Source organism: Exophiala aquamarina (assembly GCF_000709125.1).
Source record: "Exophiala aquamarina CBS 119918 chromosome Unknown aczIA-supercont1.3, whole genome shotgun sequence".
In the NCBI taxonomy this organism is placed as follows: Eukaryota; Fungi; Ascomycota; class Eurotiomycetes; order Chaetothyriales; family Herpotrichiellaceae; genus Exophiala; species Exophiala aquamarina.
In genome coordinates, this window is record NW_013550585.1 from 2,371,940 (window position 1) to 2,393,208 (window position 21,269).

A 21,269-nucleotide genomic window follows, 5' to 3' on the forward strand; every position below is an offset into this window, starting at 1 on the left:
ATAATCCATGTCTTGCGCTTCAATAAACAGGGTCCGGAAAAGACTCTGGCTGCTTGTCCTGATTGTTTAAGAGCCCGTAATACCAGGTGATGTCCCGTCCATCAAACTCGCGAACATCGAAACCATCTCCTAGAAAATTGAACCGATTGTCTGAAATATAACCAATGTCAAAATCCTCGAAACGAGGCTTCTGAAGCATTGAGAGATAATGAACTCTGGAGCCTGGCCAACACAGAGGTTTGTGGCCTGGAATGCCATTTTTGAACCAAGAACTGCAAGGCCCAGACCAAGCCGTCCGTTTTAAGTACAGGTCAGCATGTCTGGTGAATGCCTCCCCAACAGAATGGTTGACCCGGACACTTTTTATGTCCTCGACCTGCGCTTTTTCTAGCACTTGGATAATATAGTTGGTATACGCCTCCACCATAGGGATTACGGAACCGTGCCCGAGGGGACCATAAGCGCCAATGAAGACAAAATAGTTCGGGACACCAGGTACCGAGAGGCCCAGGTATCCTTGAACGTCTCCCTCGTCGTACTCATTTTGATAGTTCTTGTCTCCAACAAGGAGGGGAAACGCCGAACGAAAGCTAGTATCAAAGCCAGTGGCGCAAATGACAACGTCGACCTCGTGGGAAATTCCTTTTCCATCTATGAATCCAGTGTTCGTGATTTCCTGAATTTCTTCGGTCAAGACGGTGGTTTTGTCAAGAGTTAAAGCCTCGAGAAAGCCGTTCCCAGGAGTAGGACGTCGGCAGCCGACGCCGAAGTTGCTGGGGATCAGCTTATCCATGAGCTCAGGTTTCTTAGAAAGTTTCTTCTGCATCTCCCTGATCGAGTATTCTCTAGCTTCCTTTGCATCGGTGGATCCGTTGATGTAAAACTTGAAGCGAACATTCAACTCGGATTCGATGGCTTTGCAATATGATAGGTAGAACTCGGGATCGTCTCGAAACTTTTGCTGGGTCTCTTTCGAGTAGTAGAAGTTTTCTCCTTGTGTGCCAGCATATGCAGGAGCGAAACCAGCCGTGACCCAGATAGGTGAACGGGCAACGACGAAGAGCTGGTCGACTTTGTCAATGATGGTCGGAACCACCTGTACACTGGAACTTCCTGCACCTATGATGAGCACTTTCTTATTCTCTAGGTCCACGCTGTCGTCCCATCGAGCAGTGTGCACGAGCGGACCCTGAAAATCGCCCAATCCTTTAATCTGTGGCCATCTCCAATTATTTAGAACCCCGCCGCCGTGAAGGAAATAATCCCCATAATCGTCGAAGGTGTCTGAAGGGTCGCCGTTGCGCATAATAGTGACTTTCCATTGGCCATCAGCCTCTATCCACTCCGCGCGGATGATCTTATGCTCGAATTTCGCAAATTTTAGAACGTCGCGATCTGCAGCGATATCGCGAAAGTACTGGTATATTTGCTTGGAACCTGAATAGTATCGTTCCCAGTCAGGCTTCTTCTGCCAGCTGTACTGATAACAGACACTGGGAATATCGCAGGCGCATCCGGGATATCTATTCACGAGCCAAGTCCCTCCCAGATCCGAATTTGCTTCATAGATCGTGAGCTCAATGTTTTCCATTCGGGTCTGAACTTGGTGGGCGAAGTTGATGCCACTGCATCCCATGCCCATGAAGATGACCTTCAGCTTCCGCTTGGTGCCCATAGGCGACTCGCGGATCTTGTAATCAGCATGGCCATTGTTGGCATACCCATTTGCAACTGCTGGCGCCTCGGTACTCATAGACCCAACCATCTTAGTCTTCAGCCCGTCAAGCTGCGGGAAGGCGTCCGCTTCAGCTTGCGTAGTTGTGATGACGGGCGTCTGAATTTCTGAAATTGAGGGAGTCATTGCTGGTTCTCTGCCTGGGAAGTCGAGGATTTCGTGGCTCACAACAAACTCATAGGACATCCGGGGCTTAGCTTTACTTCTTAACTACATGGTAAAGCGAGACCGTCTCAGATCGCGTTTCTGGCTTGTCACTAGAGGTATCGGTACACTGGTTCGACTACGCTGGCCCGTGGGGTTGTGCAATATCGGTGCCGACAGCAAAATCTCTGAGAATGCCGAACATGGAGCACACGCCGGACATGCCGAACGGCACCTTTTTATCAAAAATGCTAACATCGCGCAATGTTACTACAAGCTCTAGGTCATCTTAGGATTTTGGCCGATTCTTAGCTGCATCGGAACTTCGTCCCGGTGCTATTCAGAGCTGACGCATGGGATGCTTTTCCAGAGTCGAAGAAACCTCGGAAGACCAGCACCAGGAGAGCTGAACATTGCGTTCATGGTCCTATTTCGGAAGATCGAGGGTTTAGGCCGCCTTTAAATACTATGCTATGCTATGCTATTATCAAGGCAGAGAATAGTGAGTGTTGCTTTGCCCTACTTTGAAATTTTGTTTACCAGCTATAGTTTGGCAGAGGTATCTGCTACACTGGTCTTCAACTTTTGCAACTCACGTCGAATGGCCTTCCCACTTGGAGTTCGAGGGATTTCGTCGATGAAGTAGACTCCAGCTGTCAGCCACTTATGCTTAGACATTCGAGCCTCGATAAAACCCTGGACTTCTTTCCCGGTAATGCTTGCCCCTAGTGCTCTGACCACAAACGCCTTAGGGTATTCACCATCTGGTCTTAGGATAAGTTAGCCATGTCTTCCACCACTATCGTGGTGTTCTTTAGCCAAAAATGGCCGCTCACCTCTTCTCTCCTATCACGGCTGCGTCTGCAATGGCAGAATGGGACAAGAGAGTCTGCTCGATCTCTGCAGGGGCAACTTGCAAGCCTTTCACTTTTATGAGTTCCTTTGAGGATGGTGTCAGCATGCCACGGCCCATCATCACCTGGGGTTTACAGCTCACTTTCATTCTGTCGACAATGTAGAAGCAGCCTCTTGAATCAACATATCCAATATCTCCTGATCGCAACCACCGTCTTCCACCTTCGTAGACAATCACTTCAGCCGTTTCCTTTGGCTTCTTGTAGTAGCCTTTCATGATGTTAGGTCCAGACACCCAAATCTCTCCCACGGTGTATGGAATGTCATTGGTTTGCTCGAATCCGTGGTCTGGCATTGGGACGACTTTAGCAGACACGTTGGGATTTAGCCAGCCGATTGATCGTCCATCATCCTGATCATCTTGTGCAAATCCGGTTGCGGAGCATGTGGTTTCCGTCATCCCCCAACCTTGTTTGACACCCACTCCTGGACGAAGGTGGGTCTTTTCGACAAGTCGGCCAATATCAGGGTTTAGCGGTGCAGAACCTGTCACAACGGACTCAATTGCCGTGAGGTTGTATGACTTAGCTTGGGGGTGTTTGGACAAGGCTACCATTAGGGTTGGGACACCAGTGAGGAAGGTGATGCCAAAGATGTCGAGGAACAGAAGATATCGCTGGATGCTATACTCCATCATGATGAAGACCTTGACGCCCATGCGCGCTGCTGTCATGCAGTAATACATTTGGCCCTATTCAAGCTATTAGCAAAATAGCATGCCCCAGAAACTCGAATTTAAAGACACTGACGTAGGCGTGGAACATAGGGAGAGGAGCCAACCATCGCTCTCCTACCAAATCGATGCGTTGCTTGCGCTCTTTTCCACGAGTCGTTTCTGCGACCATGCTTCTCTTGAATATGACTTGTTGAGAGTTTGATACGATGTTGTAATGTGATATTTCCACTCCTTTGGGCACACCAGTCGTTCTGCGCGATGAAGCAATCAGCGTACAGATAGTAGCACTCGCAGATAACGCGAGAGAGTTGCTTTACATCGTACCCGCTTGAATAATTCACAACAGCAGTTGCTTCTTGGGCCTCCTCAGCTGAGGAGAAAGTTCTCCATGTCCAAGAAGCACTGGCTTCATCTGAGGCCCATATTTTGGTCCATGGGAGAATATCGCTTTGCGTCGTTTGATTATCCGGCTCCATAAACTCAAACACCATTTCTTTTGAAATCCCGACTTGTGAGGCAGCTTCCAGCGCTCGAGAAGCACCAGCTCTGCTTGTGATTAGCAATCGGGCATCCGAGTCCCGTAATTGATACGCAAGCTCTGTAGACCAATGTTCATAAATGGTCCTCGCAAATCTTGGTTTCCGGCTCACTCACCAGTCACCGAGGCACTTGGCGAGCAACCAGTAAACACACAGCCCGCAGCCACTGTCCCCCAGAACAAGATTGGGAAGTGCAGGGAGTTTCCTGAATACAAAAGAACCTTTTGATCCGGCTTCAGACCGAGATCAAGTAAGCCCTTCGCAAACCTCTTGACCAATACCTCCGCTTGTTGGAGACTGAAATTGCGGTATGGTCTGTCGGCATCGAAGTATTGAGGTCGTAACCGGTCTTCCTTGGAGCCCGAGGAAAATATGAACGTCGCGAGGTCGACGGGCAAAATAGGTGTCTTGTAAGGTGACTCGTAAGTCTTTGCCATCTCAACTGGAGACTTTGTAGATTGTGATGATACTTCGCGAATATCAAAAGTCTCGCCGACCAAGGCTGTGTGGTACATACCAACTTTAGCTCGTGGCAAGCATTAGCGAGTTAAAGACACAAACCCGCAACCGAGAATTAGCCTCGGCTCTCCAAGAATCTCACTTAATTACAAACTCGGTGCCGGATGGTTCAATGTCTACGGTTGGACGCAAGGCTACTTCATGTACAGGTAACCCTGTACTTCTCCAAGCCCGGACACCTGGACTAAGGTACCTGTCTGTGCCACCTCGGACTATACGTTTTCAGGTTACCATTGCCAACAGAGGCTGTATCAACAACCGTCAATTATCATCATCTAAAATACTATGGAAAAAGATAGGCCATCAAAAGTGGAGAGGTACACAACGGATCTCCTGAAGATCCCCGGTATGGCCTTCGATGTTACTGTTGCGGACCCAAAGGAACGAATTCAAGCATATCTTGATTCTTACCGCAAGGAAGGTCTGACACGGGATGAGGTATGCTGGTAGACTGACCTGTCACAGTTTCAGGCGCACCGCTGTTGGGACTGACAATTGGACTTTGCTAGGGGTTTGACGAGATCTTCATGCGTGAGGATATTTCAATTGTCAGCGCGACTAGCACTCCAGAGAAAACAACGGCAGTGTTCGAGATGAAAGCTTCACCTGTGTACACCAACCGTATGGGGAACATGCATGGTGGAGCCATAGCGATGATCCATGACATGTGCACGACGATGGCCGCTGCACCTTTAGCCCGAAAGGATTTTTGGTGGTTTGGTGGAGTGTCGAGAACGTTACTCATCACATATCTCAGACCGGTACGAAAAGGCATGGACCTCTTGATAGAGTGCGAAGTCTTACAGCAGGGCACACGGCTGGCAACAATTCGCGGGCAGATGCGAGACAAGAAGACGGGTGCATTGCTTTCTGTTGCGGAACATAATAAGGCTAGTATCAATTTTCAAGAAGCTAAGCCGAATTTATGAAGATAAATTATGATGAAAAGTAGTAACATTCTACTCGAGATTCCCGGTACACTTATATGAGGTTGACTCTATGTTACAATCTCAGTCAATAAATGATCCGGCCACCTGGCCTCGTCAACTCCATTCCCACGAGTGCCAACATTGAAGCGCAACTGCACTGTATTCTGGGGAAATTGAAGGATCGGCCGCGGCACTCTGAAGACAAGTCCATTTAAGGCTCCGGAAACCCGCTTCTCAAAGTACTCAAGATTTAGCAACGTCTTTTGCTTCCGCATCATTTCGATGTAGCAGGGAATGGTATAGTTCATGCTGTGATAGTGCCGGAAGACTTGATTGCCATTCCTTGTCCATACGTCTTCCCATACATGTGGAGGATATTCTCCGACTGTCAAAGTAAGCCATTGATTGTAGTAGTTGAGAGATGTGTCCACAAGGTATGAGCCACCATGGCCTGCTTTCTGCATAAGAGCGTCCAAAACACCACAGGTGCCCGCGATCCCCGTGCAATAGTCCGAATTCGGAAATACGGGGGTCACAGCCTCGTCATTACCCATGGCACGACCATATCCCATGGACACACCAGAGTGGGCATCGCTGATAGGCTGCCAGCCGCTTCTATGCGATAGAGGCCCGTCCCATCCAAAGCAGTTCTCTCGCACATAGATGATACCACGGTCTCTGGTCTTCACTAAGTCAAACACCGGGTCCGAACCGAAGCCGTATTTGATGAATACGTCAGGTCTGTAGCCATCGATAACAACGTCTGCATCCAGTATTAAAGCTTTAAGCTTAAGTCGGTCCTCCTCAATACGCAAATCCAAGTTGCAGTTCCACTTGCCCCAATTTAAATCTGGCTGAAGGCCCGAAAAGTCTGGCAGGTGAGACGCTGTGACTCTCATCACGCTTGCACCTAGTTCTGCCAGACCTCGACCGATTGCTGGACCTGCAATGACTCTCGTTAGGTCCACGATTTTCAGACCAGCAAGAGGGCGCTGAGAGTTTGTGAAGGCCGTGGCGTTCCACCACCCTGCCGGTTGTGTGGAGCCTTCATGCTTTGAAACTCGATACAATCCCACTGCAGAGTTCGCCTTCCCTTGGGGGCTGTTGGTGTACTCTTGGGGGCTAAGGCATATCGTAGCTGCCTGTCGGAATTCTTCTCCCAGAATATGGTCCCACTCCTCAGCGGTTTTCTCACTGATGCGATTGATGAAAGGCGTCCACGAATCTTCCATATTGGTGATTTCAGGCATGTCAAGGGGGAGTTGTGCCCCTCTCAGGGACGGATCTGGGTTGAGGCTGCCGTGAATATGAAACCAGCGATCATCCTTTGTCTTGTAGATGTTGTATGCTGCCCGGCGGTAGAGAGATGAAGCCATTTGATGGAGGTCACCATTAGGAAAATACTTGGCATACCTCTCCGTTAAATCACGAATAGGAGTCGGTGTGATAGGCGCTGAGAAGTTCGGATCCACCTCCAGGACCAAGGAAGACATGAAGAAAAGCTGTGCATGATCTGTATCGATGACAACCTCCTTAGGGGCTTCGTTGTACTTTCGCCCGAGTAATGCATTGATCAGAACCGCTTCGAGACCTTTCAAGGAAGAAACACTCTCTGCAAGTCTCCAATTGATCGGAATGCTAGGTGCTGCTGTGCCTTTGAATTTCACATATGCTGCCAGATCCCTGCACTCTGAGGGCAGAGAGTTGTGCAGCTTATTGTACAAGATCCCATCTCTCAAGAGTGCCGTGCTCTGCTCTGGAACAGAGTATGACGTAGGTTGCTCAATCATTCTTGTCCCTGTTACTTGGTCTTTGCATTGAGCTGGCTGTTGGTGAGCCGTGCAACAACACTTTTAAGACTGTGCTGGAGCGCATCCATCTTTCACGTTCGATCATCAACTGCCTAGGTCTGATTGTGTCGGTACCGAAGGGAGCCTGGCTTGCTTGTCTCCCGAGCTCTGTCCATCTCTCTGGGTTGAACTCGATGGTCATCTCCGCACATGAACTGCCCGGACTCTCAATGGCCGGCTTGCTAGATTTGAGACCGAGTATCACTTTCTCTACCTGCTTGACGGATTTATTTGACCAAATTAATAAAGCCGAGACTTTAGTGCATTTCTATACCATTAAATCCTTAGCCTACTTTCATTACCTGGCACGGAGCCATGGGCAGCCCATGGAAACGTGGAGAAACCAAAAGCTCGAGCATAGCAACAGTCTCTCCTACTCTTAGCAGAACTTCCGGCATCATTTCAATTGGGGCCTACAAAACCGCCTTTTTCTCAAGAAACTTCTGTGGAATGTCTACATGTCGAGCTCTTAAGTATTCAGCGACGTTCTGAGCTCAATGTTAGCCGTGAGGAATCCAGCTACCGCATCAATAGTGTAGAGAAGTGCAGCCTACCTTTCCCAGCGAGTCCATCTTGACAGAGCTACTGACGCCGGCGCCCAGGATCCCATGTATCACAAAATGAACGGCTCGAATGTTCGGAAATTCGCATCTTTCGATATATGTATCGGATGTTGCTTCATCGGCAAGTAGCTCTAGCAGCACAATTGTTAAATTCCGGGGTGATTGTCACGCAAATTGCAAGATCAGAGAACGTACCTCGTAGTGTGCTCGTAGTCAGAAAGTTTCGAAGCCATTCATACTTGGCTGATTCATGAGGACCCCGGGGAAAGAAGAAGCCAACATTCACATTCGCACCTTTATCGCCACTCCGGGCGTAGACCGCCAACCCGAGTGGCGCCCTGACTGTTGCCCCGAAGGAAGGCAATGCCACTGGATTAGTCGGTTGATAGTCGGGTTGAATGGGTAGAAGGTCGACTGGTGTATATGCTGTAGCCCTTGGAGCAAGAATACCTGGAGCGCTGTCCTCCATCGTGGCAAAATGCACAACTTGCTGGACGTGTTTTTGGTTTACCAAGCCGGGAAAGTATGTGCAAAACAATTTTGGATCCGCAGTCCGAAAGTCGAAATTTGCGGTGAGTCCTGGATATCCCGAGAGCTGGTTACTCATAAGAGGACCAAGAAAACGACCAGGAGCGACTGCCTTTGGATCCTTAGCTTGTGCAAAGATCCGAAGTTGTAGTGTTGATTCGAGCTGGTTACGCGGGTTCCCTTTTGGACTCCCATATAGCTGAAATTCTAAGATTTCAAACTGGCTTTCGTCGACCATTCTGCGAGACATTAACTCAAAGCTCGCTGCCTTCTCTTTGGTGTCGAGGCCAGTGACGTATAGTGAAAATTCGGCTTGATATCCACCGATCGCCATAATGGCAATCTTGAGAGTCTCAGGAGCAGGAAGTCCTAGAAGATGAGAAGTCTGAATACCCTGATGGAATTCACATTAAGATTTGGAATGGTTCCTCTCACCTCTGACCCCTGAAACCTGCACCGAGTCTTTGCCAACTTGGTCGAAATTGATGCGTGTGATATCTGCAATCACATCGGGGTTGTAGTAAAAGGAACCCTGTATCTCGTATAAGAACTGACCTCGAACAGTGTCTGTCGTTACACTGAACAAACATCGGGTAAGCATATGCTCAAGCGCAGCATCAGAGCTTGGACACGTACATCCCATTCTGATTGGCGTGCTTTTGGATCACACTTGTCCCATCCGCTGCGATGGCAGCAATTGGGTATGATAGATCGTAGTATCGGGGGTTCAGGTTCTGAAAGCCACCAAAGTTGCCCCCGGTCTGCCATCCAGAGATCTTAGTAACAAAAGAGAGAAGTCAAATAAGTCACTCATACCACATAACAGCCACATTCTATCAGATGGCCAGCCATCAGAGAGCCTGCTAGCTTGTCGAATTCACCCTGGCTCCAACCATGCCACCATGCTGTTACTCCCATGACCTTGATGATTGTTCTCAGTAAACGTAAATTTGTTGCTAAAAGGCTGACATACCGTGCTTGCATCCGTACATCTCCCACATATTACAATATCAGCTCCTTCCGCCAGTGCGCGCACTATTCCCCAACATCCGATATAAGCATTGGCAAGGATGATTTCGGGGTATTTCCGCTTCCAATTCTGGAAGTTCCCAGTTGCTCTGGTAAGCGGCTGAATATCAAGGTTTTCCAGCTGGGAGAGTAGATTGTCCCCAACAACATATGCGACCCTTTTTTCTGAACCTCGAGAGCACAATAGATTTTGCACCTCTTCTGCGAGCCCTTTGGGGTTCAGACCGCCCGCATTTACGGCAATGCGAACATTTTGATTCTGGTAGTTGAGGTAATCATCAAGACCCTCTCGTAGAGAGTACAGGAATCCCGGTTCGTAGCCACCTTTCTTCCCTGCTCGAAGTTGTAGTGATCTCGAAGCCAAGTTGACCTGTTAATTCGTTAACAACTTGAGTTTTGATAGCAGTTCCTCGCACTATCGAACCTCTGATAGCCAGTCTCCGATAATTGCATCGATTATTATGTCGCCTCTCAGCATCGACTTCAATCCTATGTGGTGTGAGCAATTGCTCACCACTTGCAACTGGTGCTAGGTATTCGTACCATCCAACCTGTCGCCGGTTGAGCCAGACACACTCCCAACCAGAATAGGTCTTTTCCCTTTGTCTATCACACCTTGGCTCATCATGAGTATATCAACAGGCACCAAAAACCATGAAATTGAGTATCAGTATTACAATTTGGCTTTCAAAATGCTTGCAAGGTTAGATTGCACTAGCCTCATGCACATAGCATCATTATCATCATACTACGTACAGGTATGAATTAACGGAACAGCATCTTGAACATTCCGAGACAAGGCTTCAACGTCCACCGATGTTCAGGCTTCCCCGCATCGGCGCCGAGCTTCATGATCCTCAGCCTTGTCCCCCCTTTTCGTGCGGAGAAGATGCCGAGGTTTTCTGTAAATATGAGCAGGCGAGGATTCGATACAGTTGAATTCCCACACTGGGTTCACGAAATACATGAGATTTGCTTGAACTGTAGGGCTGACTATTTGACATGCTCCTTGATCCAATCAATGATCAAGTTATCCGTCTTTCCTCGAACTGCCGGTGCCGTGAACTTTGAACCCACAGCGTAGATATGCAATTGTCCCCACTCAATGATCATCTTGTGCGTTACACCTGCTTCATTGCACTTTTCGGCCCACAGTTCGGAATCGCGGCGTGCAAACTCGGCACCACCGGTGAAAATAAGCTGCGGGTTTAGCCCCTTGATGTCGGCGGGCTGGCAACAAAGGGGGTTGACTTCAGGAGAGTCTGGAGGCAAGCCGCCAATAAACAGTGATACAAGACCAGGTACATTCTCGTTCGCCATCATAAAATAGTCAGTCTCGACGGCGGCGTTCCCTCCTTGGTAGGCGCTCAGAGTCAAGTCCATCCACGGAGAGATCAAGACCGTTGCCGCTGGTTGTGGTAGACCGAAGCGTTTGAGGGTAATCCCGGACAGAATACATAAGCCACCTAGATAACACTATCAGCAGCGACGGATTTGTATTCAGCTTGCAATAAACATACCACCGGCTGAATCGCCCATGAAAATGACGTTTTGAGGCTTCACACCACTGTCAAGCAGATATCGATAGCCTTGAATGAAGGCGTTCAGTTGCGCCGGATGGCTTTTCTCGGTGGAAAGTGCTGTGTCATTCATATTCAGAGTGGTAGATATTGAAGGGTGTCAGTCGAACTCACGATATTCCACTGACAGAAAGAGGAGGTCAAGCTTCGCCTGTGCAGCACCTCGAACCCATCGCTCCATGTAGTTGGCGTACATCCTCGCCTCTCCGCGTGCATAGCCACCACCATGCGCAAACAACGCGACACATGCTTGCGTGCCGTTTTTCGGACATGCAAAGTCTGAAATTTGTCGAGAGCCTGGGATGAGGTAGGCTGGCGTGCCTTCCACCTTCCGAGCTCGGTCAGGAGACAGATCTCCTACCGGAAGTCTGTGGGTCAAATCTGGAAATGTCAGCGACGCAGCGGCGAGATATGCACGTTGGATTTGAAGTCGCAAAGATTGGTGGGATGGGAAATGTGGCAATAGCAGTCGTCGGAGAATTGCTAGAAGTATCTGAGAGAAGAAGGAGTGCGTAAAGATAAGCGATCGTAGAGGATGGCGCAAGATCAACAACAAAAGATTTGCCATGGTGCGTTGGAGCTGTAAGACTCCAGATGGTCGGGGCCAGTCCAAGCAGTCTAAATCGCTCATGAATCAGTTGTCAGGAAGCCCAAATAAGCTACACAATCCAGACTCTCGGTGCCGTCGGTAGAGACCGCTACCCCACCTGCTCAGTGTACGGCTTTGGCTTGGAGACTTCACTCACCTCCTCTGCATGTCCATTTGGAAGCAGATTGAGATCGCAATACCTCATCGCATCGCAGCAAGATTTACGCGAACGCATAGGCCAAATGGCCGCTCATGCTCGTATTGTAACTTTTTCCCCTTCCTTAGTAGAGTCAGAGTATATAATATACATATGATGTACACAGTTATGCAAGAACAAGAATGTCCAGCAAGTATTTTCAGCAAGAGTGACGGTTGAGTGATGGCCTCGGTTTATATCAGAGCTTGACCTTTATGCATCGCTTCTCTGACCTCTCTAATTATGTCTTTACGATCATCACGCCCCATCAGAACGATACCACGTCCTCGACGATTCATACGGCCCATACGGCCCAGGCGGTGCACGAAATCGATTGTGGTATGTGGCACATCGTACAGCACAACATGACGCACTGCCAGTGTGTCAATTCCACGGGAGGCCAAATCTGTCGCGACTAGGACTTTTGTGTTGGGTAGATGCCTTGTCGGTTTATCCTTGAATTCTTTAAAGGTATCATCGAAGGGGATGAAGCTGGAGAATTTCTTCGGCTTTTTCTCTTCTTTGTCTTCGCCTTCGACCCTGTCCACAGCGGTGAACGAGGCTAGAATTTCTGCCTGTCGCTGCTCTGTAGTGTCTCGTGTCAAGGATACAGCCTCGACGCCTTTGATGACCAGAAACTTCGCCACCTCTTCAGCTTTTTCCCGCTGGTTCACAAAAACTAAGATGTGCTTGACTGTGTGCTTTGCAAGGGCATCATCGTGCACAGCCTTGCCGAGCTGCCAGATGATATCGGCACAGGCCAAGTCGCGTGAACCACGATAAGGATCTCTGTCAATGTCAACGGCTCCGAGTTGAACTCGACGAGGAATGGTATGCAACTTGGGTGTCACGATTCGTTTGGCGTCAGGGAAGTTCTTGTCGATAAATCGATCAAGACTGTGGGGAATGGTCGCACTACAGAGAATGAGCTGCTTGAGTGAGGGGGCACAGCGATCAATTATATTGACGCTGGCTTCTGCAAAGGATCGGTCCAAGAGGGAATCCGCTTCATCCAGAACGAGGTATTGAACTCGAGAAAGGATATTGGGCTCCTTTTGGGCAATAGATCCGATCAAGTGAGGCGTAGAGACAACTATATCTATGCCGATCGGATTAAAGAGTGATTTGTATATCAAGGTCGGAGAGTTGCTGGAAGAGAAGTTGGCGGATTTGTATTTAATCGTGTGGCCAAGTAGTTTGACAACTTGGCCTACTTGAGTGACCAATTCGGAGGAAGGAAGAAGGATCAAAGCTCGTGGTCGGCCCGTGTTTGGGTGAAACTTGAATTTCTTCTCAGTCTCTGATGGATCGGCAGCAAAGACGTTGTTTTGAAGGCGCTCTTCCTTCTCCTTTGCCTCTTGAGCTTTTCGTTCCGCTTCTTGTATGTTATCCAGCTCCTCTTGCTGCTTGACAGCATTGATGACAGGCAAGAGGTATGCCAATGTCTTGCCAGAGCCAGTTTCCGCGGCCAGAAGAAACTTGTCGAAGCGGGCCTTGCCAGTGACCTTTTGGTTCTTCTCCTTCTCGTAGGCGCCCCTTTTGCTGAGTAGAGCGGGAATGGCGAGCTTTTGCACCGGCGTTGGAGCGTATTCTTTCAAATGAGGGAGCAACTGTGTGTACACACTATTGGTGACATAGGGCATCAATCCAAGCTCTTCAAAGGTAGTGATCTTCTCCAACCTGGCCTTGATGGTGTCTCTTTGAGCGTAGGACATGGGTGTCAAGGCCTGCTGCATTTTCAGGGCGTGAAACAAAGGTCGATCATCGTCGCTCCTCTTTTTCCGGGTGGGCTTTGCTGATTTCTCCTGTGAGTCTCCATTGTTAGGGATAGCGGGGTCATCTTCAACTCCTGTGGAAGCAACAGCCCAGACAGGCCTGCTCCTGGGCCTATTGGCAGATCTTTCATCAATTGATCGTCTCCCTTTGGAGAGAATGCGCGAGTCTAACCGTCGTCGTGGAGGAATATTCGCAACCGTCTGGTTCATTCCAGCAAAAGGGCCTGTCGCAGGTCTATTCCCTCTGGTCCTTTCGGAGGGCTTTCGATCGACCTGTTGCGAAAGCGTCATTCTGGCGGGTCTCCGGCGCTGGCGCATGGCCGAGGCCATCGATCTCTGAGCGTGCCATTGTGACAACGGTGAATATGCAGGAGATACCAGGGTCCTCAGGCGACATGCAGGGCATACTGCGGCCAAGGAAGACATTTGCAGATGATGCTACAAGGTGGAAACTTGATCTGGAATGGGGACTTCCCCCGATAGCCTGTCATCAGGAATTATTTTTTGGGTCGGTTAACTTGCCGGTCTGGGCACGGATAGCTGCTAGTGAAGTCTTAGTGGCACTAAGGTATCCGAGGCAGGCGTGGAGGCAAGCGTCACGTGCGGGATAGGAATGGCTGCCATAGCAACCAGCACACTAGCCTATTTCCAGCTCTGACGACAATAATAACCGACTTTAGAGGACCTCCACTACTGATCAAATGAATGATGTCCTCAGGTTGGCCTCATTTGCGGTCGCATCTCCGTTGAACTCATTCTTCACTTGCTTACAGTCTTTACTATCACATTCGCCTCACTGCAAAGTACCAAATCGTACGCTATCACCATCACCATCCTCCTCCTCATCGCTGGCGCAGCTGGACTGCCTTACTCCAGGCTCGAATCCGTCTGCCTTGACCCTCATTTCACGCCTGTGCGCATTCCAATCCATGGTCTGAGCTCATCCAAACACAAAGCTATTGTTCGAGGACCCCCTGAGTAGCTACCATGGCTTCAGAGGTACGCAGATGACATTGACGCAGCCGTCCTGTTGGTCCTTGTTGACACTGACTGACCACGCCACGTTCAGGTCCCACCTCTACGCATTCAGAAGGGCAGCAATGGCTCTCCGTCCAAGCTGCCCCGAGTAACCAACCGTCCATTGTCCGAGCTTAGCCCCATGGCAATCCGTAGAAATTCCCCGAGTTTCCCTCAAGCAAAGGTGCGTTGTTTGCATTGTTCCATTCCTACAAACAACTAACAGAGACAACTGCAGGGCAAACTGTTCACCACCTCCGAATCCTCACCTGCAGGATCTTCCCCATTCTCTGCTGCCTCCCCACGCCTCTTCTGGCAGGGACGGGATCCTAACTCCCCTGCCAGAGAGAATAGCAGTATCTTCGATCCTCTCGCTCCTTCCCCCAACAAACGGTCATCCATTGAGAATCTGAAGAAGGCCTCGCGGGTCAAGAACAGCAGTATGTTTGCCATCGAACAAAGCACCAACTACGATCCTTCCAGGCCCACCATCCTCGATGGTCGCCCGCTAAGCGTGCAGTCGCTTGGACCGCAATCACCGATTCGGACTTCAGACGCGCTGCGAAAGGAGAACTTTGCTCCTGCGAAAAGTTCACCCGGGCAGTACACAGCAAAGGCGAGCCAGGAGGACGCTGCATCGGCCACAACTAAGATTGTGTCTCCTCTGTCTCCAAGCAGGCTGAACACTTCACCTGCCAAGTCATCCTTGTCCAAAAAGACTGGCGCAGACTTTAGACGAAGTGGATTCGACCCTGAGACCGGTATCTGGGAGGATGAGGACGATGTCCACAACAAGCAACTCCCGGCTGGCCGTGGCCTTCACCGTCATCACAAGAGCGTCACGTTTGACCAAGCACCACCCCAGATTAACGAGTACGAAGAGCCCACGCCAGCCCCGTCCTCCATTGCGTCCGAGTCTCGGGAAGGTAGCTGTGAGTCTGTAGAGGATGAAGATGAGGACCTCAGCTTTGAACGTGGTTCTTCCATGGATCATGACGACAGCTTCGATGCATCACTTGAGGATACCGAAAAGACCCCTGTCGTACTGCCAGAGGATTGGAGGTTCATGAGCCCAGACACCGCGAATAAAGATCTCGCACATGGCGAAGAAGACGTCTTTGATGACGACTGTGGCAGTCCAGCTCCCACAGCTCAACCAGGCGCGTTGGCCTACCGCCCACACCAGACGAGCGCGGGCTCGGTCGATTCAAATGGCCAGAATCGTCCTTTGCCCCCACTTCCTCCAATGAGTCTTGGTCACAAGAAATCACCATCTGATCGCCTATCAGGAGCATTTGAGCGGATGAGCATTGGACAACGATCACTACCAACACCTCCGATGGCCACCACAATTTCCAAAGCCGACATCCAGAAGATGGGAACGACCAGTTCACTGACTGCGGATGATCGTTTGCGACTTATGGCTCTACAAGAACAGGATAGAGAACGTCGCATGAGAAGATTGGGGTCCAAAGAGCCGACCCCAGTTCGTGCTGCAAGCGTAGAGGATTCAGTAATTGTACATGGAGAGCCCGGCCCAGAACTCGTGGAGTCAAGGGAGTCAACTCCTCAAATTTCTCGCGCTTCTGTCCTGCAGGGCCTTCGTGGAGAATTCAGTTGTGACAGCCGTGAGAGCAGCGCCGATACCGATGGTCCTCATACGAACAGAAGATTTGATCCGGATGTGGCAATTCCATCAATGGAAGATCCCACACATGCTCACGCTCAGAGTGCCTACATCAAAGAGGAAGATCCAGAGGATCAAGACCTGTACTCAATCCCCGATGCCTACAATCGCCGTATCGTCTCAGAGTCAGACCAAAGCGCGAATCAAGATGATGATATGACAAGTCAGTATTCCCAGCCGTCAGTTGCAGGCTTACCCGTCTCAATGCCAGCCCTGGAAGATGGGCAACATACACCAAAAGCTCAGAGTCCTCAAACGGCGATCAATTCAAGGTTCCTGACTTCGGAACGTGTGTCTTTGCCCGATTTCACCGATTTCGGTGGAGGCAACGATTTCAATGTCGGTCTCACGCCTTATTTGAGCCGGAAGGAAGAAAAGCTGGTACCACCAATCCCAGCACTATCCACCACTAACGTACCAGATCTGGCTGCACTGCGGCAATCGATTCAACGATCCTATAGCCCGGACACTCAGCAGTCAGTAGTACCACAGAGTCCTGTCGTACATAGTTTCAAGCAACGAAGTCCTGGTACACCGGAGTCGATCGTACGGCACTCAGTTGCTGTCAAAGCGTTTGGCCGAACCCAAGTGAACGACTTTCCTGAGGTATCCAAGTCTGATACTAATAGTGATCGATCGATCTCGCCTTCAGACAGTGGCTCAGTGATTGTCAATCCCAAAGAAGCGTCTCCAGTCTCACCAATCTCTACCGAGTTCCCCGAGAACAACCAAGTCCCGGCCTCATTATCCCCAGAAGCTGTAGATCAAAATGCCGTCGAAGCGAAGGAGCCAGCACAGCTCCAAGTGCCGGTAAATGCTAAGCGGGTCAGCAGCTTGGTTCCCCTGGAGATTGCCCATGAAGAACTTGATGATGGCCTCGGGTTGGGCCTAGAAAAGGAGTTTGACCGTGTGGTCGAGGCACAAAAGGTAGAGTTTGAACTCTCATTACAGCGCTTGTACTACCCCTTCAATGGACGCTTCCCATCGAATGAGTTTCCCGAAGCAAAGAACATGAGGATGGCAAACCCATTGGAAAACGCTCCCGTTCTCCCAAAACCACGTGGCGCAAGGTCTCCCCCACAGACCAACTTTGCCAATCGTTCAAACCGTTCTTATATTCTTGAAGAAGATTCATTTGCTAATAGATCTCCAAAACAACAGCGAGGTTATCTCATGCGACAGAACACGAAAATTGTGGTTGCGACTGAACGTACCTCACAAGATGAATGCCGCTCTCCAGGCCTTCCCACAGATGGAGATGCTAATCTGCTGAGCCCCAGATCACCCGCAAATCAGGTCCAAGCATCACCACGTAAAACCAGTCAGCCAACCTGGACAGCTGAGCCATGGAATGGCAAGGTGAGAAGGAAGAGCATTCGTGTGGGCGGTGAGAAGGCCCTGGGTCAAAGAAAACCAGTCAGCGGCCCTGCCCCACCACTGCCAGGTCAATGTAGTAACGTCCAAGAAAGCCTTGGTGCTGTGGCAGAGGACGAACTAGGTGAAGAAGAGGACTGGGAAGATGGTGCAGAAAGAGGACGGCTCTTTGTGAAGGTCGTGGGCGTCAAAGACTTGCAGATGCCTTTCCCTCAACGTAAGCACCACCTCCAGTATCCCACTTCAATTGACCAAAGATTTCTAGATGAACAAACATATTTTGCCTTGACACTGGACAACGGGCTTCATTGCGTCACTACTGCTTGGTTGGAACTCTCACGCAGTGCCCCCATCGGCCAAGAGTTTGAGCTTGTCGTACTCAATGACCTTGAGTTCCAGCTCACATTGCAAATGAAATTAGAGGAGCCCAAGGTTGAACGCCCACAATCACCTTCAAAACCACCAGCCTCCCCTAAGAAGCAGGGTGCTTTCGGCAGACTGTTTGGATCTCCTAAGAAGAAGAAAGAGCTGGAGTTGAGAGCTCAGCAAGAGGCGCAGGCAGTCAGAAGACCAGTCACCCCACCCTCGGCGTATGAGCTGGTTCAGGGGCTGGTGGCAAAGGATGGATCATTTGCCCGGGCCTATGTGGCTCTCAGCGAGCACGAAAAGCATACATACGGCCGGCCTTACACTGTGGATATTACTTGCTTTAATGAATGGGCTCTGGAAGAAGTCCAAGTGGGCAGCTCCAGAAGCAAGAAGGGAGTGGTCCAGATGCAAAGACGGCCACCGTATGAGATCGGTAAACTCGAACTACAGCTGTTGTATGTGCCGAAGCCTCGAGGCGCCAAGGATGATGATATGCCTAAGAGCATGAACGGCGCCATCCGTGCACTTCGCGAGGCTGAAGAGAAGGTGCAACAGCAAGCCAACATCAGAGGCTTTGAAGGTTATCTAAGTCAGCAAGGTGGAGACTGCCCGGTAAGATTCTCGCATGAAAACCTGTACAGCTGAACTGACGTGGACTAGTACTGGCGACGCCGCTTTTTCAAACTTGCAGGACCCAAGTTGACAGCTTTTCACGAGACGACTCTTCAACCTCGAGCCACGATCAATCTTGCCAAGGCTAGCAGATTGATCGATGACAAGTCTTCTCTTGTGCAAAAAGAAACATCTACGAAGGGTGGTGGCCGTCGTAAGAGTGGTTTTGCCGAGGAGGAAGAAGGATACATGTTCGTTGAGGAAGGATTTCGGATCCGATTTGCCAATGGTGAGGTTATTGACTTTTATGCCGATTCGACTGCAGACAAAGACGAATGGATGCAGGCATTGGCACAAGTAGTCGGTAAGGGTGTGCAAGGCTCCTCGGCGCCTGTGAAAGGTTGGGTCGAAATGGTCCTCAAGCGCGAGAAGAAGACAAAGGCAGATGGCTTATCAGGCAGTCATCCCCCACGACCAGCTGGACATCAGCGGACAGAAACATACCATGCCGGTGGTATGGCAAGTCATCATAACAGCCCGGTGAAATCCAAGGCTGGTCGCGAAGAGAAACATCGGAAGACGAAGAGCATGCATGCCTAGGGATATTAATGAGCATTTCAATGGGGTTACGAGGCATAGGACGGTTGGATGGGGTGGTCTTTTGATTGGGGTCAAGTTGGGCGCGCACAATGGATATCAATGAGCCTTGGGTTTCATCTAATGAAGCCCGACTATGTTTCTTCTATGGAATGGATGTGTTTACGCCGCACACGATCGATTGAATAGCAACGTCGGTAGAGAGATATGCTGTACTGGTTATGCTACGACTCGGGTCGATCCGTGGCTGACGGTGAATACAAAAGAAATGTTTCAATGTTGTTTCCTCCAATGAATATTATTTTCGAAATGGGGCTCCGACTCAAGGACGAATTATTAGGGAATGGCTTGTGACCCAAAATCTGACCCCAGCCACCGCAATCCCACGTACGCCGTACTTATCATCTCAACATCGACAGGATATCACCGGTGTTGATGCATCGTGTGCCCCTCGAGATCCTGCAATGGGTATAGTACGAACCATCGCAATTATCATCCTCAGCATCTCATTTGTCGTTTTCGTTGCTCTTTTTGGACGGCTTCCCGCTCTTAGGTGAGTCAGGCTGATTAGGCTGAACTGAACCAAGCTGAGCAGTTTTTTGGTTCACAGACGGACTCCCATCGCCTTTCTACATAAACTACTATGGCATCATGTTCCCAATGCCGTTATTTATGTCGACGACAAGATCACGGGCCGCCGCTTCACCCGCGGCCTGGCGAGGACGGGGAACTACCTCTTGAATGACGCTCATCCAATCGTGCTTGTGAGTTGTTTTTCATCGCCGAAATCGATCGACACTTATCCATGTTCTTCCAGGTATTCTTTGTTACATTACAGGTAGTTGGAGAATTGCTTTTTATCCCATCGGCATGGAGTCGGCTCAGCACATGGCAAGCCTTGCCCATACCATTTCTCGTGGCGGCGCCTTACTGGTTTTTGTACTTGTCGTCGACCACAAGCTCTAACATTACACACAGTAGTCATCGAAAGGCGATGCTCGCTTACCCGTATGATTATTGCCTGTTCCACCCTGGATATTACTGCAGCACTTGCCGGTTTCCCAAGCCTGCGAGGTCAAAGCACTGCTCGCTGTGCAAAGCCTGCATCGAGAAGCAGGATCACCACTGCATCTGGATCAACAACTGCGTCGGTCGCAACAATTACATCTGGTTTAATCTCCTGCTGCTAACCATTACGGCACTACTTGCTTACGGCGCCACCCTCGGCTATACTCTTCTGGATGCGCGGCTGCAGGAGAGATTGGTGCCTGCGGCGCTCACCCGAGGCAGCGTGACGGCGAAGCGATGGAGCACGAGATTGACATGGTCACAGTGGGCCAACATGTGGGCTTGGGCAATCAGTGTGGACTGGCAGATTGGGGCCGTCATGATGCTGAGCGCGATGAGCTGCCCGCTCAGCCTCAGTTTCCTGCTGTACCATGTCTACCTCATGTGGGCCGGAATGACCACGAACGAGAGTGCCAAATGGGCAGATTGGAAGGACGATGTCCAGGACAATGTGGTCTGGAGAGCAGAGATCCAGAAACTACGCGAGACATACCCCCGCTTGCCTCCCGACGTGGAGCCTGAGGATGATCTCGTGCAATGGCCCCGCGAGGTCCGAGCCAAGTGGTGGATGGTCAGGACGAGAGACGGCGATCAACCGACCTTGAAGAAGGTGGGCAGTCAGATCCAGGATGATAGCGAGGTGACTGATGTGCCGGATGAGCGGTGGGAAAGGATCCAGAGCATGCGTGAGGTGGACAATCTTTATGATCGTGGATTTTGGATGAATTTGGTGGATGGCATGTTCAATAGAGGATAGAACTTGGAGGTGAGATTTGGCATTAGCTTCATGGCCTGGCCTTTTCTAGACCTAGATATCTCACGAGCCATCTGGAGAGATACTTGCATAGTGCGAAAGAGGTTTGATAGAGGGCGGAACAGGCATTTCCACGTGACCACGCGTTTCCCGTCCACCCAGATGCAGCTGCAGATACGACTGCCCTCCTCCATCTTGACCGACAATTCGATTTTCACCACGGC

General features: G+C 50.1%; 9 protein-coding genes across 9 annotated transcripts; 3 read left to right on the forward strand and 6 right to left on the reverse strand.

Annotated features, from left to right (window-relative positions):
• Positions 1-19: 19 nt before the first annotated feature.
• A1O9_04456 (uncharacterized protein) lies at positions 20-1,861 on the reverse strand (the record flags this gene model as incomplete). The annotated part of the gene is made up of 1 exon (XM_013406746.1): positions 20-1,861. The coding sequence occupies one exon, from the start codon at positions 1,859-1,861 to the stop codon at positions 20-22; it is 1,842 nt and encodes a 613-aa protein (XP_013262200.1).
• Positions 1,862-2,422: 561 nt separating this feature from the next.
• A1O9_04457 (uncharacterized protein) lies at positions 2,423-4,446 on the reverse strand (the record flags this gene model as incomplete). Its single annotated transcript, XM_013406747.1, has 6 exons — positions 2,423-2,648; positions 2,716-2,819; positions 2,877-3,485; positions 3,544-3,721; positions 3,795-4,068; positions 4,125-4,446. 6 exons carry the CDS (start codon positions 4,444-4,446, stop codon positions 2,423-2,425), a joined length of 1,713 nt encoding a protein of 570 aa, XP_013262201.1.
• A 430-nt stretch (positions 4,447-4,876) lies between these two features.
• Positions 4,877-5,457, forward strand: A1O9_04458 (uncharacterized protein; the record flags this gene model as incomplete). Its single annotated transcript, XM_013406748.1, has 2 exons — positions 4,877-4,966; positions 5,038-5,457. 2 exons carry the CDS (start codon positions 4,877-4,879, stop codon positions 5,455-5,457), a joined length of 510 nt encoding a protein of 169 aa, XP_013262202.1.
• A 68-nt stretch (positions 5,458-5,525) lies between these two features.
• A1O9_04459 (uncharacterized protein) lies at positions 5,526-7,247 on the reverse strand (the record flags this gene model as incomplete). Its single annotated transcript, XM_013406749.1, has 1 exon — positions 5,526-7,247. The coding sequence occupies one exon, from the start codon at positions 7,245-7,247 to the stop codon at positions 5,526-5,528; it is 1,722 nt and encodes a 573-aa protein (XP_013262203.1).
• A 473-nt stretch (positions 7,248-7,720) lies between these two features.
• A1O9_04460 (uncharacterized protein) lies at positions 7,721-10,052 on the reverse strand (the record flags this gene model as incomplete). Its single annotated transcript, XM_013406750.1, has 9 exons — positions 7,721-7,795; positions 7,862-8,001; positions 8,066-8,767; positions 8,834-8,976; positions 9,035-9,159; positions 9,215-9,319; positions 9,372-9,797; positions 9,852-9,916; positions 9,971-10,052. 9 exons carry the CDS (start codon positions 10,050-10,052, stop codon positions 7,721-7,723), a joined length of 1,863 nt encoding a protein of 620 aa, XP_013262204.1.
• A 368-nt stretch (positions 10,053-10,420) lies between these two features.
• On the reverse strand, positions 10,421-11,575 carry A1O9_04461 (uncharacterized protein; the record flags this gene model as incomplete). Its single annotated transcript, XM_013406751.1, has 3 exons — positions 10,421-10,893; positions 10,948-11,067; positions 11,122-11,575. 3 exons carry the CDS (start codon positions 11,573-11,575, stop codon positions 10,421-10,423), a joined length of 1,047 nt encoding a protein of 348 aa, XP_013262205.1.
• A 411-nt stretch (positions 11,576-11,986) lies between these two features.
• On the reverse strand, positions 11,987-13,897 carry A1O9_04462 (uncharacterized protein; the record flags this gene model as incomplete). The annotated part of the gene is made up of 1 exon (XM_013406752.1): positions 11,987-13,897. The coding sequence occupies one exon, from the start codon at positions 13,895-13,897 to the stop codon at positions 11,987-11,989; it is 1,911 nt and encodes a 636-aa protein (XP_013262206.1).
• Positions 13,898-14,554: 657 nt separating this feature from the next.
• A1O9_04463 (uncharacterized protein) lies at positions 14,555-19,226 on the forward strand (the record flags this gene model as incomplete). The annotated part of the gene is made up of 6 exons (XM_013406753.1): positions 14,555-14,566; positions 14,637-14,768; positions 14,823-17,263; positions 17,342-17,862; positions 17,911-18,626; positions 18,675-19,226. The coding sequence occupies 6 exons, from the start codon at positions 14,555-14,557 to the stop codon at positions 19,224-19,226; spliced, it is 4,374 nt and encodes a 1,457-aa protein (XP_013262207.1).
• Positions 19,227-19,687: 461 nt separating this feature from the next.
• A1O9_04464 (uncharacterized protein) lies at positions 19,688-21,048 on the forward strand (the record flags this gene model as incomplete). Its single annotated transcript, XM_013406754.1, has 3 exons — positions 19,688-19,776; positions 19,834-19,987; positions 20,041-21,048. The coding sequence occupies 3 exons, from the start codon at positions 19,688-19,690 to the stop codon at positions 21,046-21,048; spliced, it is 1,251 nt and encodes a 416-aa protein (XP_013262208.1).
• Positions 21,049-21,269: the final 221 nt, after the last annotated feature.